Below are 20,279 nucleotides of genomic sequence, written 5' to 3'. Positions count from 1 at the left end.
TCCCGCAAAAAAAGGGAAGGTTGACAACTATGGTGCATGCACAGAGAACACACACACAGACACACACAGAATAGAATCATGGAGTATATGCCTTTTGTCTACCCCATGAGCTATTCTGGAAGCACAACTACTCATAGGAAAGGCACATTAGTGTCCCAATCCGAGGTTGGTGCAAATATGTACCAGAAATAATATTGGAGTTTGTATGCAAGTGAATAAATCCTATTTGTAGTGCTACAACTGAACCTGGTGCAAAGGGATGTGATGCTAAGTATGTAGACATAGAAAGGCTTCCTTTTTAACATGGTGCTGGTTAGGCAAGAATTACTCACCCATGCCTAAAATTGTATTTTAAGCTGGGCCCTCAGCTTTTATATGTGCAGTGGTAGCACACCATTAAAGTATCTGGCTGGGCTGCTAATCCCTGGTGTTCTTACAGCGCAGACAGAGGCAAGGCGACATGTTTGTATAAGAAGCAAGGCACATGCGATGTTATATGGGGCGGTTCTTCTTGCTCGCTTTTCATTACATGTAAATTGGACCTGAGCTTTATTGAAATGAGTGGTTCTTACATCTGTGTAATGGGTCTGATGGGGATATGTTCCCAGTGTTTCTATGATCGGGGGTGCAAGTCTGTAATTCTAAGCACCCTTGTTTTCAAATGAGTTCCATTAAAACCAGATCAGTGGAACTTAATGCAAAATTTGGAACTGGTGTCTAAAATAGCATTTATCAAGTGTGCAACTACAGATTCAATGAAATAAAGGTTTAGGAACTTTTAGGCCTGCAGGATTTTACCTAAGTTAATAAAGTTAATAATAATAAATAAATAAATCATAATAAATAATAATAAAGTTAATAAAGTTAGCACTCTTTTGCAATACAGCTTTTAAAATCAATTCTCAATGAAGCAATGAAAAGTAAAGTTCTTTCTTTGTTATACTTTCCAGCTGCACTGAACATCATCTTTATTTCAAACAAATTGTTTTCAACATGTATTTTTATTTTATCTGAAATCTAAAGTTTTTAACGTTGACATTAATATTCCAGTATTTTCTCCAGAAATGTACAGGACATCCTTATCCATAAAGCAATTTACTTCGGTGCAAGTTAGACAGCTCTCAAGAGTTGTTTTAATCATGAGTAATGAAGCAGGCAAGTGCATAAATACAATTTAGTGTGTAGGACCTCATTGATTTTATTGGCTGTTTCAACATTGAAACCTGTGGTTTCAGAGTTTTTATTCACAGAAGCATAACTCAACCAGGTCTTTCAAAAGATTAACCCTAAATATGTTCCTAGTGTCAGAATCCCAGATATGCATTTTGCTTGCTTGCTTGCTTGCTTGCTTGCTTGCTTGCTTGCTTATTTATTTATTTTCAATCCCATCATTCCTCCCAAAGGAGCCTAAGCTGGCAAACAATAAAACAGATAGATGATAGAGAGATAGATGATAGATAGGTAGGTAGGTAGGTAGGTAGGTAGGTAGGTTTGTGTGTGTGTGACACACAGAGCGAGAGAGCGAGAGAGTGAGCGCATTTAAAAGCAATTGAATATGTTAACAGTTAAATAACAAGAAACAGTATATTTTTCTATCAAATGCCTTGGTGAACAGGATTGTTTGGATTGCACCTGAATAGTCTAAGCCACTTAAGGCTAGTGTTAACATCTTGCCTTGGACCTGTTAGCTTACTGGCAGCCAATGGGATGCTTTCAGGAATAGTTACACATGGTCACCAACCTGGCAGCCTCATTCTGCACTATGCAGTTTCCTCTTATTGATAAAGAGGGTATTAAGGTCTCACAAGGCTATTCTCATGGGGTTCTCCTACATATCACCAGAACCGCCTGTGCCTGCTCAGTCCGGGAAGAGGTTGTGCAGTGAGGTGGGTGGTAGACTTGTCTTTGCAATCCAGCACTAAGTACAAACACACCCAGCTCCCAGATGGATTGGTTTCTTGGTGAGAATGATGGAATTTACGTGGATGATTGCCAAGCCTCCCCTCTGGTCTGTACTGTTGCTGTACTGAGTACCCAGGCAGGCAAAAATCAGGAAGGTCACAAAACCCCTAGCATGCTCACCTGGGTCTCAGTAATCCACACCAGGCCAGCTACCTCATCCAGGATGAAATAATGAACGAGAGTTGCTTTCTTGTGGGCTGACTTGGCATTAAGTAACAGCACCATCAGGTGGCAGGGTGGTATCTAAACATCATGGCTACTCAAGTCTCTACGTGTTTGGGTGTGGGTGGGTAGGTGTCTGAGCAGGAGCAACCAATGTTAAGTGTCTGCCATCTTCTCTCCTGTGATGATACCCTCCATTCCATACCTTCCTCTCTGCAAGAACCTGGAAATATCAGAAGTTCTCCCACTTGCCTCCTCTGACCCAGGCATATGTTTTTGTTTTCACCATCTTCCTTGAAGCAACCACTCAGTAGGAGGGGGAGGTTTACCTGGCACCTGTTGACTTTCTAGAGTGTATCACGCTTCTGTTCAAAGTGCCTTTCATTAGCCACAATAATCAAAGCCAGCCATGGCCTTTGGTGTTAGATCAGAGATGGAAGCTTCAGGCAGTTTGGAGTCCCAGGAACGCAAAACGTGACCAATACAGCAAGAGAGGAGGAAACAAAATGCTATGCTGTTAGATCTCCCAGGCTCTAAGTATATGTTGCATTGTATAATAGCCATTAAATGCCCATGTGATAGTTCTCAGTTAGGATCAAGAGAATTTTCAGGAAACTTGAATTTAGAGGCTTTCTCTGCCCTCTAACATCAACAGTTAGCCTCTGCATTGAACCTCTAGGGACGCAACAATCAAACTCTTGATTTCATAGCAATATAAGACATGAAGAGTAACCAAGAGATGCAAAAATGAGTAATATTTTGAATTTAATTATATTTCAAGCTTAGGTTAGATGCTGCTAAAAGTGAAGCCAGTTGAATAACGCCACCCAAAATTTCTGTCTGTTTCTCTCTTTCTTTCATTGGCTGACATTTGAGAAGTTATTTTATCTTCACAAACCATACAAAACACTGTATTCTAACATTCTTGATTATGTTTCATAAATATTGACAAATATTGACAAATATCTCTTTAAACTTGCAGCAAGTAGTGGCAGCAATAAATGCAGGAGTCAATCCTAAAGGAAACACGTCTAACAGTCATTGGGATTTGGGAAGTTCCTTCTTCTTTGCTGGCACTGTTATTACCACCATAGGTAGGATAAAACTTATTATTCTATTTTGAAGAGTGTATTACCTAAAACAAATTTAGTTTACAATATATGTTTTCGTTTGGCAGATTTTGTTTGTCTATTTTAATAGTGTTTTTATATTTTAAGTTCAGATATGTTGGCAAAAACAGTTTTCATTAGACATGCACACTTACATTTATAAGATTCAATAAATGATATAAAAACTTTAATAGAAAGTAGGTTTATATGAAAGGTGCAGTTCATTAGTACACTGTTTACACCAATTATTTGATTATTCATGTTTTAAAGGAAGCTTGTGCTTTAAGCTGTTGATTTGGGTCTCTAGAAGTGACATAATTCTAGACAAATATTGTCTAGAATTCATATATATGTTCAATGTTTTCAACATTCTAAGTAATCAGCCTCTTTGGGAAATGCATTTTTATTATAAAGCTGTAGCAGGCAAACTCAGATTTAACCATAGTGGGTTGTATTAGGCTTTTAGTAGCGTGCAACAGCTCATGACAAATATTCTTCATAACCTTGTTAATGTTGTGCATCCTTCACTTCAGATGCTCAATGGGCAGTAGCACCATGCCAAACTAGACACAATGATGGCAGGTTCATGTGTTTAAATATGCATTTTGCCCCAGTCACAGAGAAGGAGGGATGAGGCAGCTCCATATTTGACAGCAAAATGGACACACAGAGGAGGAATGTAGACTTCCCCCCTTCCCGGTGAAGGAGGCAGAAGTTTGCAATGTTATGAATGGCACAAAGAAAGAGAACTGAAAAAAAATATCACTAGAAATATTATTGAACATTAGCTTCTCCAGGGTAACTGATTGGCAGTTGTTTAAGGGCATGCAACCCATGGTAGATGCAGGGGCGGCCTGGCCCGTTTTGCCACCTGTGGCAAAATGTGAAAGTGCTGCCCTGTGCATGTGGTGCATGCTATGTGCTACCCACTCCTCTGGTTGCCCCCGCCAAAGCCTCACTTACCAGGATCATGCGGCTGCAGCTTCCAGGTTCTGGTAAGATCTTGCAAGAGCCCTGTGACATTGACTTGCAGAACTCTCACAAGATTTTGCTAGAAACTGGAAGCTGCCACGGCCACTTCTGTTTGCTTCTCTGGTGGTGGTGCGGGTGCCCCTTGGATTCTGCCACCTGAGGCAGCTGCCTCAGTCTGGGCATATAGTATTGTCTCTATAACAACCTGTTTTAGAGCTGGCTTGCTTAAACTGTCTTCTGAACGCCCTACAGTCACTAATGGCCTGGTGCACATCAGTTGCTTTGAATATGGAACAAACAGCCTTCAGCATTGAATAGGATAATGTGTGTTTAATGGTAGCTCCTCCCGAGGCTTTGCAATAAATTCAAATCCCGCACTAGGTGTGACGATCTCCAGCTTTCTTCTGGTCTTTACAATATAAGGTCGTTCAAAGCTACTTCAAGTCCTGAAACTAAAAAGATAGCAAGCAATTATTGGCATTCTGGAAGGTATGCCATGGTTGATGGCAGGTTTGAGCTAGCACTTAACAGACTAAAGTAAATCCTTGTAGATCCACATTTGTGATTAGAGACCTGGTCTATGAGTTCAAACAAAATTTTATTGTAAATAATGTTTCTCTCTCTAGTCTATGTCCCCTGTGGGCACAAGCATTTCTTCTGAGGTCAGAACATTTTCTATCTTGTTATGTAGTTTATTGATTCAGCTGAACAATGGGGAATTGTACTATTAACCCTCTTCCTGCTGGCAGGGTTTTACTGCATTCATATGAAATATGTGCAGAGCTGCAAATTTGAGCTGGGTATCAGTGGTTTGATGTGTGGCCTGTCCTGCTTGCAACTGAGCACGCTGTTTGAGGCCCGGAAGCATCTAGGTCTGCATGCGTACAAACCCTAACAGTTGTAACAGTGTCTGTTGTGTGTAAACAAAAATGTGGCAATCAGGAAGAGCCAGTAGAAGCAAGAACTGTGGTAGCCATGAGAATGGGAATGGTGCCAATGGCGTGTTCAAGCATGTGATAGTAGATCATAACATTCCTCTTATTTTCAAATGCTGAAACAATTATATGTATTAGCTCAGAAGTTTGAGCTGATATGTATTAAGTTTGAGCTTGCATCAAAAGTTTGATGGAGGTAGAGTTAAGGTTTCTTCGTTGTTGTGAGGTGGGCATGGTGATGTATGCGGATTTTTCTTTCAAGTAAACATTTCTACAGCACTGGCTGCCTAAGTTTCCTGATCTGGAAAAAAAAACAACCCATGGGAGGAGTTGCCTTTTACTGCTCCAACCTTGCTGTCTCTCCCTTCTTTCTCTTGGTAAGGATCTGTGATGCACCAGATCAGAGGTCAAGTCAGCAGCGGTTCCCCATCATGCCATCTGCTGCTGTTTCTCACCTCTTGGATAATTTTGCGTGCAAATTCTCTTTTCATTAATTGATGGAGAATGCTAAGTACACTAGCTATGTTCACATAAACTAGCTTATGTACACTTAGCAAATCTTCTAAATTATGCTGATGCAAGTTCCTTTGGTGCATCCTTCTCATTGGTGCAAGGAACAAAAGCCACCTTTAAAAATGCACAAAATGTTGCAACACTATGTTCTCTGGAAGCCAGAATTGGCCTGTTAATGAGAGAAAGAGGAAGAGAGAGCTTACGTTATAGCTTCTGGTTTTGCATATGTTGAGTACCACTTTATTAAGGGAAAGTCTGAATGAACTGTAGTGTTGTGAAATGTTAGGCAAATATTCTACTTGACCATTTTGAACAAGTGAAAATTCTGCCTGATAAAAGAATCCAGGGAAATAGTTTTCAGATCATGAGTTCTAAGACCCAGTTATCACATTATTGAACTGGGAGGACACCAACTGGAAAACTGGCCTTGCTTACGATTCAGCCCCAAATCACTTTGGCAATGTATTTTGTTTGCTTCAACAATTTATATGCTGCTTAACACTGTAGTGCATAACAAGGTTACAGAAGGTACGATATAGATAAAATCAGTTAAAACACACATCATCCATGCTCAGGACTTAGAAACGTTAGAAGCTTCCATAATAATAATAATAATAATAATAATAATAATAATAATACCTTTATTGTCAATGTACAACCAGTGTACAATGAAATTAAAAGAGCTATTTGAGCATGGAACAGACTGCCTTGGGTGGAGGTTGTGGACTTTTCTTTTGCTGGAGGTGTTTAAACCTCACAACAATAAAGCAAGCTTGACTTCACATTCAGCAATGATCTAACAACAGAATCCCATGCATATATATACTCAGATGAAAGTCCTGTTGTGTTCAATGGTGCTTACTCCCAAGAAAGGAAGTTTGTGTTCAGCTAACTTCCAGGAAAGTGTGCTTAGGATTGCAGCCTTAATCATGTTGTGCTAGACATATAGACCCTCCATTGGAATCACTGTGCGCTATGTTACATCTTTTCTTGGTTCAAGTGGTTTTTGGGAGTACTATAATTTGAAAGCAATTGTGCAGAGTTGTAATTGCCTGGAATGAGGCACAAAGGTGGGATAGAAATATTTAAATAAATAAATACCAACTAATTCCTAATCCAGTTTATGGCGATTCTCTCCATCCTTATCTTGACCACTTCACATCTGAGATAAGCAAGTATCCGTTTCATCCAAACAAGAATTGTGGGGTTTTGGTGGTTATGGTGGGGGAGCAGAGTTATACTGATTTGGGTAACTTCCTTTCCTTTTCTCTCTCTCTCCCTGCCACTCTTCTTGCAGAAACTGACCAAGTCTGGAATGAAGTCTTGTCTTGGCTAGAGTAGGTTTGGGGGGGGGGGTACAACAGAGTGGCAGTACAGACAAAATAGTTTTTTCAGTTCTGAAGTGTTTTGAAAGCTAGTACGTATTTCTCAAGGGAAACAATGGTTTACCAACAAGTAAAGCAGCTGAGTTTGCTCACCTGCTCAACAGTCTACAACCTTCTGTCATATACAGTGCTTTTTTTTCTAAAAAAAAATGTTTAGGGGTGTTCTCATTTTCCTACTCATATTGATATACTGCCCTTCAATGAGGCCAAACTTAGATTCACAAAATGTTTAAGGGTATGTGTACCCCTGCGTCTCCCTAGAAAAAAGCACTAATTGTGTGTGTGTGTGTGTATAGTCACTTTTCCAAGTTGAGGCAATATAACATCTCAAATATGTTAAACAGGGCTAGTCACTGACAAAGATGAAATAATATAGTTAAGAATGAAACCCCAAAGATTATAATCTCTCCTCCTCCTCCTCCTCCTCCTCCTCCTCCTCCTCCTCTTCTTCTTCCTCTTCCTCCTCTTCTTCAGTATTCTTAGTATATCTATGCTGTTTCTCTCTTTATGATTCTCAACTACTCTCCCCTTCCAACACCTCTTTTCTCCTTGAGTATTGATTCTTTTTGACCTTGCATTCACTGTTTCATGCAGTCAAAGATCACATTCTTCTAACCCCCCCGCAATCTTCCTCAATGACACATTCCAAGCTGTATTTACGGATTCCAGAAAAAGGCACCCCCCATCCCCTCCCAGTAACATATTGGAATGTAAAGGGCTAGCAAGGGTCAAATTAAATATGTCCATTTGGAGAATATATGGGAAGAGGGTGCTCCCTGAGGTTGCATGGCATGCGCAAGTAGCAAAACAATAAGCCTGTGTTGGGATAATTATCTACATTTTCTGGCAAGTGTCAGTTGATAATAGCTCTAGAAGCTCATTATATCATGAAGCTATTACCTACTACAGCAGAGCTGGAATTTTGTCATGCTTAAATTTTGGTTCTAAATATGGCCTTTTGACAGTTGATATGAAAACAAACAAAAAAACTCTGAAGCATTTTAATTCTGAAATTGAAATTTTGGAGGTCTTTTTTTAAAAAAATGACCATGCCTTTTGAAACATAGTTATTTGTATTTATTTATTTATTCAATACAGTTAAAGCAATAACTTTGGGGGGGGAATAGAGAGACTTTATTTAAGATAGCTTACAATGATATATAAACTGAGCATATTTATAACAATATGTAAAAAAATATTGAGACACAAAATAACCATGAGGTGTTTTGCATGATGCAATAAGCCAAATCTTGACATAGTAGTGAGATCGTGTTGTATGGTGTGGTTTATTTATATACTACTTCTCAGCCTAAGGTCCCCAAAGCAGTGAACAATATTAATACAAAATAAATATACAGTAATACTAAAGGTAAAGGTAAAGGTACCCCTGCCCGTACGGGCCAGTCTTGACAGACTCTGGGGTTGTGCGCCCATCTCACTCAAGAGGCCGGGGGCCAGCGCTGTCCGCAGACACTTCCAGGTCACGTGGCCAGCGTGACAAAGCTACATCTGGCGAGCCAGCGCAGCACACGGAACGCCGTTTACCTTCCCGCTGGTAAGCGGTCCCTATTTATCTACTTGCACCCAGGGGTGCTTTCAAACTGTTAGGTTGGCAGGCGCTGGGACCGAGCAGCGGGAGCGCACCCCGCCGCGGGGATTCGAACCGCCGACCTTTCGATTGGCAAGCCCTAGGCGCTGAGGCTTTTACCCACAGCGCCAGTCAAAACAATACAAATAGCAACAGAATTTTCAGTGTCCAACCTTGGAGGTGAGCGGGGGAGAATAGAATGTTCCACTAAGTATAGGTCCAAGGAAGGTAATGCATACCAGAAGCAGCCTCCTAACACTTCCAACTCCAGCAGATGTGGAGAGCCTGTCAAATCCCAGTTGGAACAGATTTCCACAAATGTGGGGGGGGGGGGCACCACTGAAAAAGCCTTCTCCTTTGTGCCTGTAAGCATGAATGCTTTTACAGGTGGGTATACAAGTTCTTAGAAGTTGATTTCTGCATGCAGGAATGCTGATATAGATGGTGGTCATCTGGTCCAAAACCATTTAGGGCTGTAAGGTTAACACCAGCACCATAAATTGAGCACAGAAATGCACTGGCAACCACTGTAACTGATACAACATAGTTATCATATCATACGTTCTTACCGCCAAGCACCTAGCAGTACCCTGTTGGCTGCATTTGGATTGAAGTTTCCAAGCCATCATTAAAACTGCATTACACATGGTAGCCTAGGCTGGTGTCGCTAGTGCACGGGTAACTAAAGCATTGCCACAGGGTCACAGTACACCAGAATAAAGTGGTAAAAAGCCCTCCTGGCCACCGCTGTAATCTGAACTTGTCTTGTTAGCACTGAGTTTGGTGGAATTCCCAAGCCCAACATTCTGTTTCTAGGGCGGCTCATTGTTCAAGGACATTCGCAAGCAGATGTGATTGTCTTAGCCACCACTAGTATCTGGTGTTCAGAGGCAATATACTTCCCTTTAGGTCTATGAAGCAGCAGCTGAAGGATTTTCTTGAGCAGGCATCTAAGAGAAGCCCTAAAGAATTCATAAAGCTAAATATGCACTGTTTTTAGTGGTGCCATGACTGGTTCTGTCAAGCAGGCTTGTGGTTTTGTTTGAGTATAGCGACAAGTGGTTGTTCACCTAAGATTGGTCTATTTTTGAATTCTGAGACGCAACACATTTTCCAGAAAAGTTCTTACAGTCAGTAACAGCACTTGAACCCTGACTAACTCTTGCATTCTTTCTTTCCTCTTGGACACTTGGGTTCTTGACCAAACTTTAACAAGACCCTTATAATCCAACATGGCATGCTTCAAGTATCGCTGGATGTATCCCAATTCTGCAATGCTGATTTTCCCTGAAATGATTTCTCATATGCATTCTTTTTTTGTTTTCATTTGAAGTCCCAGATCATATTGGTGTGTTATAGTCCAACACTGAAAAGAGCAAGGATCAATTCACACAAATGATCTAGGTGCTTGAGGAGGAAAATCCAATTAAAGCTTCTGCTTCCCACAAAAAATGTATAACATAAAGAAAATTTGGCTACTTCAATCTGCTCCTGTTCACACCTTAAAGCAGAGGTGGGGAGCCTATGGCTCCCCAGATGTTTCTGCACCACAGCTCCAATCATTCCTGACCACTGGTCATACTGGCTAGGGGTGATGGGAGTTGGAGACCAACAACCTCTGGAAGACCACAGGTTTCCCATATTCATATGTCATAGTTTCACTATCCTTCTGCAACTATGCTGGAACCGTACTGCAATAAGGGATTTAGCAATCCTGTACTTAAATATATATCTATATTCCAAAAATGAAATACAATTAGTCAAACCTTTTCCGATATATAATTCCAAGATAATCAACTTCCCTTCCACCCTTCCATGGTTTCCTCTAATTATCTATTGCTGCTGCATATTATAGATAATCTATACCTTCTTCCTCCACCTTATTCTCAGAAAAACTTTTACTGCTGAGCTTATTCCAAACCTGCAAGAATCTTAACATGCTTATGATAATTTTAAAAATAATCTACAAACATTTTCCAATCCTCCTTGAAGGCTGCCTCGTCTTGTTCTCTAATTTATTTTACTTGTTAAACTTGCTAATTCAGTATATTTCATCAATTTCAACTTCCACTCTTCTTTTGTAGGAGCTTCATCCTCCCACCATTTTGGGGCATATAGTACTCTTGCTGTAGTAGTCACATACAGAAACAAACTCCTTTGATTATTTGGTACATCAAGTCCAATTATTCCTAGGAGAAAAGTTTCTGGTCTTTTTGGGAGAGTCCTCTGAAATATTTCTTTTTTGCCGTCTCATTATGTATCATCTCCCAAAATCCCTTTGCTACTCTACCACATATGATAAAATGTACCAGCAAATGTACCTATCCTTATTCAGTTCTTAACTCAGGGATAGGATTGCACTGGTCAGAAAAGCTGGGTTAATATTCTTTATATTTTTAGTAACTGAATTTTTGAAACTTGGATATTTTCTCTTGAGTTAATGGTTCAGGACTGTTTTCTTCTGAATCATCATTGCATTTGGGAAGAAATACTTGTACAAACCCAGTTAAAGGGCTCTCAAAAACTGTAGTGGCTTTTATAGGAGAGCTGAAGTAAATCTATCCTTTATTTGCTTGATTCTTGTCATGTTTTCAGAACTAGAACTGCTGGTACCTTCTGTCCCCTATGCTTTATGAAATCACAAATGTGCCAATTCTAATCCTTGCACAGATGTGCCAGCTATAGCCTTTTATTGATACCTTACAAGTTTACAAAGCTATTCTTAATTTCTGATTTGCACACCTGTCTTTTTATGCCATCTTAGTGCATGGTTAATGTAACCATTAACTTGCCCCACACACTTTTTTAAAAAAATAAAAAATAAATCTGTCCTGCAGGTGATCAAACTTTTCTAAAAATAGCACACTGGGCTAATTAAAATGGAGTTGTCCCTTTTTATCACATGCTGTGGAAGTCATGAACCCTGAGTGGCAAATATATAATTACAAGGTGCAATGTAATAGCTTATAATTCAATTTAGACATCTGTTTAATGAATAGGAAGCAGATAGTGTTGCAGTTTGTCAGTCACATGGATAATTGATCAAAACAAAACATGCCAGACCAAAGGCTCTTTTATTTTTTCATGTGCTAATAGATTGCAGGGGGAAGAGATTTAACTCCTGCATGCACATGTTCCTTAATTGTGTGCCAGTTTATGCGCCAACTGAGAACTGCATCTGCAGTTTAATCTGGGGACCAATTAACACGCTGCCCTTGATATGGATGCTCCATGCCAGCTGAGCATGTCCTCATCAGAAAGTGATATTGGTTCTGCAGGACCTCTGATCACCCCATGATTTAAGGTTGATGTAAAGGTTACTGTTATAGCAGTTCTGCCTAGCAGTTACCAATGAAACCATAGATGGCATCTTGAGCTCATCCACACTTACCTTTCCTCCATTCTTTCCAGGTGGTGTCCACTCTTTAAAGTTTTGTGTCCAAGTTCCCTTTATTGCCTTTTTTTCTTTGCTCCAGAGCTATCCCCACGAAAACCCGCTTTTTAAAGTTCAACTGGAACAAATGGCAATCTGTGGAGAACCCAAATTGACATTTGCCCCAATTGAGCACTAAAGAATAGATTTTCACAGAGAAAGCTGTGGGGCAAAGGCCTTAAGTGTGGACCTGTGCCTGGAAACAGCAAGGCGAAAGGCAAGTGTGAATAAGCCCTCAGTTGCTGCTTTGTTACAGAGTTGAGCAGCTTTTGACTGCCATGTGCAAGAAACTGCAACATCCTGTTTAGTTCAGACATAGGAAACAGTGTTTTTTGTTCTAAAACTAGAATATAAAACCAGGAACAGATCTCCATCCATGAAGATAAAAGCACAAAGGCATATATTGAATCCAGCTCACGCAGACCTCCTTTGACTGCAAATTATTCATTTGAGAATTATAATTTTTTTCAGAGAAGCTTCAGAACATTGGGGAATGAAAACGAATGCTATAAATGGGCCACAAAAGGGAAATATTACTTCATCATTGTTTTGGAGTTCACTGATGGTGTCAACAAACATGTAGCTTGGGGTGATCTCGTAGCTGTTAAATAGCTAGAGTTACAAAAGTATGTTTTAGACTTTGTTCCAGGAAGCTTATCAGAGGAACTATAGTGAAAATATCAATTATGGTGGTCAAACGTCCTTGAAAAAAAGGTTGTCCTCCTCCACTACCACCACCCATGGAGTATGTAGCCATGGAGGAGTGTTGGGTATTTTACATTGTGCACTCTCAATCTACCTGTGGTGTTGGTGAGTACCATTGGGTTTAGCTTAAACAGCCCAGAATCCCCTGCAACATGAGGGGAGTCATTGTAGACCAATCAATATGGAAAGTATTCCCTGGTCTTAATGCCACTTAAAAGTCTGTGTTAGCATATGGATAGCATAATAAAGTGATGTACTGTTACAAAAAGAAGTGGGAAGAAAACTTCCAACCTATGCCAAATTTAACTGACAATCATAAAAAGAGGAAACTGCTTTTATGACAGTAAGGCAGCCGTCTGTCTCCTCATCACAGACAAGTCCGGTTAAACATGAGGCAACTTGGCTGCCAAACACCAGGAAAGCAAATGAGGCAGACGTGCCAGATTTACAGTGCCTTCCATTATTATTCTACCCTGACCTCTAAAACCAGTTATGGGAATGCTACACATATCTGCAATTTGCAGATTGCATTATCAATATTTATCTGTTTATTTAAAACATTTACAGAGTACCTTGCTGCCTGATGAGAGGTCTCCATGGTAACTTACAATAATACAAGAAACTTCTAGTTTTTGAGGGGGTTTTTCAAGGCAACTATTAAGTTGTGGGTGAACATATCAGATGACATAGCAATTCTTCAGACAGCTCTTGTTTATTCACAGGCCAGAACAGAATAGGACTGAAGGATTCAGCCAACCTGCTTATATAAAGCTAAACTACATGGCAACAGTAACAACTTTCTGTAACTATCCAATCACTGAACGTCACTTTCAATTCCTTATTTGCATACGCGGACCTGAGTGAAAACTATCTACAGTATCCCCCTGCTGGCCCAGGGTGAGAACTTCAGTACATAACAGCAACATTGAACAGCTGGGAGGTCTCTGTTTCCCCTTTGCCAGTGTACTGTTTCTTCTTGGCACCCAGCACAAAACTGGGCCAGGTACCTGGCGGTCCTTTCAGAAAGGTGTAGCAGATTCAGGGGAGGTAGCTGCTTGAGGTGGGCTGGTCTGTACACCCCAAATCTGCTCTTATAAATGAATTGTCTTTGAGGGGGACCCATTGTGGGTATACAACCTTAGGATTTGTTTATCTTTTGGTGGCAGTAGCTAGATTATTTATAGCCCAACAATGGAAAAACTCAAAGGCTCTGAATGCTGGACTATGGTATTGAAATTTATGGAACATAGTTATAGCTTAAAAACTCACTCACCAAGTAAGACTTCTAAAAGGACCTGAATATCCCAAGTAATTTTATGCAAGAATGGAGTAGCTTTATCATACAGTAGTTACAAAATTGTGGTCATCCCTTATTTGCATATTTGGAAATCAGACTGAGAGGCAATAACTGAGTAACTTGAATGATTTCCCTCGTCTTTGCATGGTATATAATTTTTGTATTACATTTTGTAACTGATATTTCTTAAGGAAAAGAGTTGAAAGGTGTATAGCACTCCCCCTCCCTGCAATTGAGCAGACTTGTCCATTCAAGAGAGCAGCTCTTTTGGGTTCCTTATGGCACCCCTGGCTGAAGCAGGCTAGCCTGCAGTTCTGTTGACATTCAAGTATGGGTAGAATGCTGCTCAAAAGATTTCTGAAATTACTACTGAATTCAAAAACCCCATAGTAATCCAAAATTACTTTTAGAATGGTCCTTGGTAGCTTTTATTGTGTCAGAAAGCAATTTTGGAAAACATAGCTCAAGACATTATTTTCCACATCTCATGCTCTGATTCATTTATATTAACATATCTCTGAACAACCAATGGAACGTGAAAGTGCCTTATGCTACTATTGCTGGGGGGGGGGGCAGGGACGAACACAAGATTGCAAAGAGACAAGCCTCTGTCTTGCTCATCCAGGTAAAACTGGTGATGTCAAGAATGTTTCATTCATTCACCAAATCATTAATTTTTCGTTATGTTTTTCAAGGCCTTGACCCTTCAGCCAAGAATGTTGAAATGTGCAAATTTAAGTACGCATCCAAGTGTTTCAAGGGTCACAAAGTTATTGCCTTAATTGAAACCATGTTTAAAAATAGAATGCCTTGCACTTTGCATAAATAAAATATCTACGTGGATCTGGAATACTGAGCTAGCTTGCCACTTTAGGTTGGAGTCCTTCTAAGGAGGGCAGTGGCTCAAAATAGCTGTATTTATTATAGTAGGTCTGGACAGTGCCTGAATATTATGAAAGCTGGATGCTCTTTGTTTCCAGGGCTAGAAAGGAAGTAAAACCTCCCCCTTCAGCCACTCCAACGTTGAACGCTTTAGGATAACCCAACTATTTACGCAGCAGCAATGCTCCCTTCCAAGAGAGACATGTTTGTACACCAATTTCTATAACAGCTGGCATTTTCAGACTGAACGTCTTAACTGAGCATTAAAAACCAGCTTCTCCTGCTTTATAGTACTGTTTCATGATATATGATTTTTTGCAGTTTATTGTTGTGAATTGCAATGAGAAGGATCGTTGCACATGTATGCTTATTATTATTACATACATGTTGGACCTGCAGCAAAAGGGTGTATGCTCACCTCAGCAGTGCCTGCCCCCCCCGGTCACTCTGCGTTCAGTGGCTATTGCATATATTTGTTTGCTCTAGGACTTTTCTGGAGGGTGAGAGGAAGGAGGAAACCCTACCTTTTAAAAATGTGCTTGGTGGTGGGGTTCTTTTGGTACTTTTGCAAACCTCAGGGCTTCCCTGAGCAGGGTGATCTCTCTCTCTTTCTCTCTTTCTTATTTCTTACTGGAAAAATCTACCAGCTATATAACATAAAGCACACAATGTACTTACCAGATAATAAAATACAGCAAATTCTTCATTCAACCATGCCATCTACTCATGATGATTTACCACTCCTTAATAGTGAACTCAGGTGGCGAATGTGGATGGGATTACAGCCAAAGCATGACCACCATTTGGGCTTTCAAAGGCCCACCTACTCCAGCATTCTGTTCTCATGGCAGCCTGAAAGGTGGGACCTGAGTTCAACAACACTCTCCCCAGTTGTGATCCCAGCAACTGGTATTCAGAATCATGCCTCTTCCAGTAGTGGAGGCAGAGCATAGCTGTCACAGCACATCGGCACTTGATAACCTTATCGTCCATGAATGTGTCCAATCCTCTTTTAGAGCTGTCTAAGTTGGTAGCCATCACTGCTTCTTGTAGGAGCCATCACTGCTTATTTCAATAAACTCAACAGTTTATTGCAAGTACTTCCTTTTGCTTGTCTTAAATCCTCCCAACATTCAGCTTCATTGGATGCCCATGGGTTTCAGCATTATGACGGGGTGTGTGGCTAACATTTTCTCTTGTGTTTTAGTCATAAGTACTACAGGGGTACCTCGGGTTACAGACGCTTCAGGTTACAGACGTTTCAGGTGACAGACTCCGCTAACTCAGAAATAGTACCTTGGATTAAGAACTTTGCTTCAGGATGAGAACAGAAATCGCACAGCAGCGGTGCAGCGGCAGCGGGAGGCCCCATTAGCTAAAGTGGTACCTCAGGTTAAGAACAGTTTCAGGTTAAGAACGGACCTCCAGAACGAATTAAGTTATTAACCCGAGGTACCACTGTATTTTCTCATGCATGTGAACACAAGAACTTCCATTTTAGCAGGGAGGGAACATCTTAGTTGACCATTACATGCACTTTTTTCAACTTCACAGGAAACTTAACTTTTTTAAAAAGAGTCTGCATATATAATTGTGGGTGGTATTTGATGCTAGTCCTACTTAGAGAAGACCCATTGAAGTTAATGGACATGAATAACTTAGGTTTATTAATTTCAGTGGGTTTACTCTGAGTAGGCCTTAGTTTACTCTGAGTAGGCCTTAGCTGATTGCAACCCAGGGTTTTAAAACATTGCCTGCTATGATTACTGCATGCATAACAGTTGCCACATCTAATTTAGTTAGAGATAAGTTCCAATGAGTCTAACAACACTAGTAAATTTGAATAAGATTGCAGGCTAACTGTCTTCCTCTGTTGGTGTTTGCATAGTTAGTTTTTTATATCAGCAGAGGTCTTACTGTTTCAGAGTCTCTGAATACCAGGCATGTGTAAGTAGATGCTCTGGCAAAAGTAGTATATTTCTTCAGTATGTTTGACAACTGAGAGTAATAGATAATGGACAGAAGATAAAAGGCCTTTTCAACCTTGGCTCCCTGTTTGTGGAATGCTCTTTCAGCTGAGGTGATTATGGCACCCTTGGTTCAAGTTTCAAATGGGCTCTGAAAAGTCATTTGTTTAGAGCTGCCTTTCCTTAAAGATACTGTTGTTGATTTAAATGGATGCTGAAATGGTTTTAATATATTGTCACTGAAATTATTTAATATGTTGTTTTTACTGGTTTGCTGCAATATGATGCTAAGATTGTTATTCATATTGCTTATGTCATTGCCGTTTGAAGATAGTGCTATTTTAATGATGGTTTGCTTGTACTTTAGATATTGGGTGTTGTGTTTTTGTTTTCATGGAAGCCACCCTGTAAGGACCATCTGTACACACTGTCTTGCTCACAGAAGAGCATTTGAGTCAGTTTCTGGTAAGGACAAATAGTGTTGCTGTACTACAGAGATCAAATTCCCATTCTCTTTAAGAGAAGTCCCCTTTTAGCATTGGAAAACGAATATGCCTATCTCTTTGTTTGGAGTAATGTAGTAGTGTCAAGTCATTTAACCTCGTGTGATGGATGCTTAGGATGTGCAGTGAAGGAAGCATGTTCTCCTGAGGCCAGCATTCTTGTCACTTTTATTTTATACAGCTATTTGTGGTTCAACCACATGCTGTTGTGCTAGTGGTAGCTAAGAGATAGAATTGTTTTGGAGTATAGCCTTCCTAACTTGCATTGGGGCTGAAATTTACTATCGTGATCATTTTCCAACAGCACTTTTTAAAATTTCCATTTCTTAGCCTGTCTAAGGAGTTCACCTACCTCTTTATCAAATAATTTGTCTACATGACTCAACTAGTATTAATATATTTTGCTGCTGTTCTGGTGCCTGCTGCATTTCCTGTGATTTGTAGTCCTTAATTGTGAGAGCTGCCCTTGTTGTGCTGGTGAATACAATCCATAAACTTTCTATGGCTAAGGGCCAGAAGTATAAAATTATCTCATCAGAATGGCAAGCGCTGCTGTATGTAGGGATTCCTCATCCATAGATATCACAGCGGTATTGTGAGATCTGTTTAAGCATGGTTGGATATTAAGTGTTAGGGATTGTGAATGGAACAAGCTCCTTCTGGATGTCTCTTGGGGGAAGGGGCTGGTGGTTTTTGCTGTTTTATTGTTTACTTATTACCCTGCTCTTAACCCTAAAGAGCTTAGAGTAGTTTAAGTACAGTTGCTAGGCAATTTACACATGAAAAAAAAACTTGTTTGGTTTCAGCAACAGAACTGCAACATTTTCTTTCATACCATTTTTCTGCAACAGTGGTACCTCGGGTTACATACGCTTCAGGTTACACACTCCGCTAACCCAGAAATAGTGCTTCAGGTTACAAACTTTGCTTCCGAATAAGAACAGAAATCGTGCTCCGCCGGCGCGGCAGCAGCAGGAGGCCCCATTAGCTAAAGTGGTGCTTCAGGTTAAGAACAGTTTCAGGTTAAGAACAGACCTCCGGAACGAATTAAGTACTTAACCTGAGGTACCACTGTAGTCTTAAGTAACATGTTAGTCCGCAAGAAAAATAATGCACTTGAAAAGGCCTTGCTTTTGGATGTCTATTTCAAATAGGTAAAGGTAAAGGTACCCCTGCCCGTACGGGCCAGTCTTGACAGACTCTGGGGTTGTGCGCCCATCTCACTCAAGAGGCCGGGGGCCAGCGCTGTCTGCAGACACTTCCGGGTCACGTGGCCAGCGTGACAAGCTGCATCTGGCGAGCCAGCGCAGCACACGGAACGCCGTTTACCTTCCCGCTGGTAAGCGGTCCCTATTTATCTACTTGCACCCAGGGGTGCTTTCGAACTGCTAGGTTGGCAGGCGCTGGGACCGAGCAGCGGGAGCGCACCCCGCCGCGGGGATTCGAACCGCCGACCTTTCGATCGGCAAGCCCTAGGCGCTGAGGCTTTTACCCACAGCGCCACCCATGTCCCTTCTATTTCAAATACCAAAATGTAAATAAAGGGTTTGCCACAATCTGGCTGGTCTTGTAACCCAGTAAGAAAATCTTGCAACATTGCATGAGTTACCGTAATTCCCTTATCTGCATCTGCTCTCAAGTTTACTCAATGCTAGAGCCTGATAAGACATTGGGTTGGATTGTTAGACATGGGATACCCTGATAAATGGGTCCAGGAAGGATATGCTTGGTCCACACGGGGATCGATGGGCCATCGTAACCTTCTGAATGTTGGGATTGTTCTACTTGTTGTATGACAAGGGGCAACCCTCTACTCAGGGTCGATCCACCTTACTGATCAACCAGCAGGTGGGTCGCTTGATACCAGATACATACCCGATGCCTTAGCCAAAACTAGCTTACACAAAACTAGTCAATAAAGTTGTAGCCAATTTTAATGCAATTCTTATCTTATGTGTCTTATTTATAACCTGGACTTGTCTCAAGATGAGCCCCACACTTCCTGCACTTGGGCCCTCAAAACAGGGCATCACCAGCAACATCCTCACCTGTCTTGTGAACCACTTTCCTCTCCAGATATCTCAATAGCTTTTTGTCAGTCCACACTGGACAGGCTGGTACTGACATTCATTCATTCGTTTGACGATTATGTATTGCCATGTCATTAAATATCATGGCGATGTACAGCATTAAAACATAAAATACCATTAAAATACTATAGGTGGCCATTAGAAAAATGTCTGCAAATCAAGTCTTCAAAAAGACAGAAGAATGACAAGGGGAAACACAGCTATGGCCAAGGGGGCTGACTTAGAGGTGTAGCCTGGCTGAAGAAGTTAGTTTCTACTGTATGCAGACTTCCAGGCTTCATAAAAATAAAGTTTAATTTACCATTAATGCAACTTGTAGTGAATTCATCTATAAAAAGCAGAATACAAGACAATGATAACTGAATTAATTATGTCAATTCCAGTGAAAACATGCAGTGTAGAAGCAGTCCCAGTGCCATTTCTGCCCATCCACCCATTCCACAGTATCTCAGACACTGGTCCTTTTTCTCTGTTGGGCCAGTGCACCAGATGGTGGTTACGCTGTAATGGCTCATTTTGCATTCTGCGTTGACTACATTGCCATGCAGAGCAGCTGTTTGGAAAAAAGTTTGTGATTGTGGCTCATCAACCACCTGTGCTATCCTATTTGATTGCCATTTTTTTCTGAAAAAATAAGTTTCCAGACAAGGAAGCATATGGTTTTGTTGCCCCTGAGTTCAAATCACATGGACAACATACTTTAGTTACAAGTGCATTGTGGGAGAAGTTCAGTGCCTTATACAAATAACATCTACGACACTACCATCTCTCTTGAT

The 20,279-nt window shown here is 40.7% G+C and overlaps 1 protein-coding gene across 2 annotated transcripts in view; it reads left to right on the top strand.

Moving 5' to 3' along the window:
* The window catches only part of KCNK2 (potassium two pore domain channel subfamily K member 2), a 90,849-nt gene that overhangs the window by 16,717 nt on the left and 53,853 nt on the right, over positions 1-20,279 (top strand). For both annotated transcript variants that reach the window (XM_053383189.1, XM_053383188.1), the window contains exon 3: positions 3,107-3,218. In XM_053383189.1, the coding sequence (XP_053239164.1) occupies positions 3,107-3,218 (112 nt within the window). The remainder of the gene's footprint in view (positions 1-3,106; positions 3,219-20,279) is intronic.

Source organism: Podarcis raffonei, chromosome 3, assembly GCF_027172205.1.
Source record: "Podarcis raffonei isolate rPodRaf1 chromosome 3, rPodRaf1.pri, whole genome shotgun sequence".
In the NCBI taxonomy this organism is placed as follows: Eukaryota; Metazoa; Chordata; class Lepidosauria; order Squamata; family Lacertidae; genus Podarcis; species Podarcis raffonei.
The sequence above is the reverse complement of the archived record's forward strand: the minus strand, read 5'-3'. Positions and strand labels throughout refer to the sequence as shown.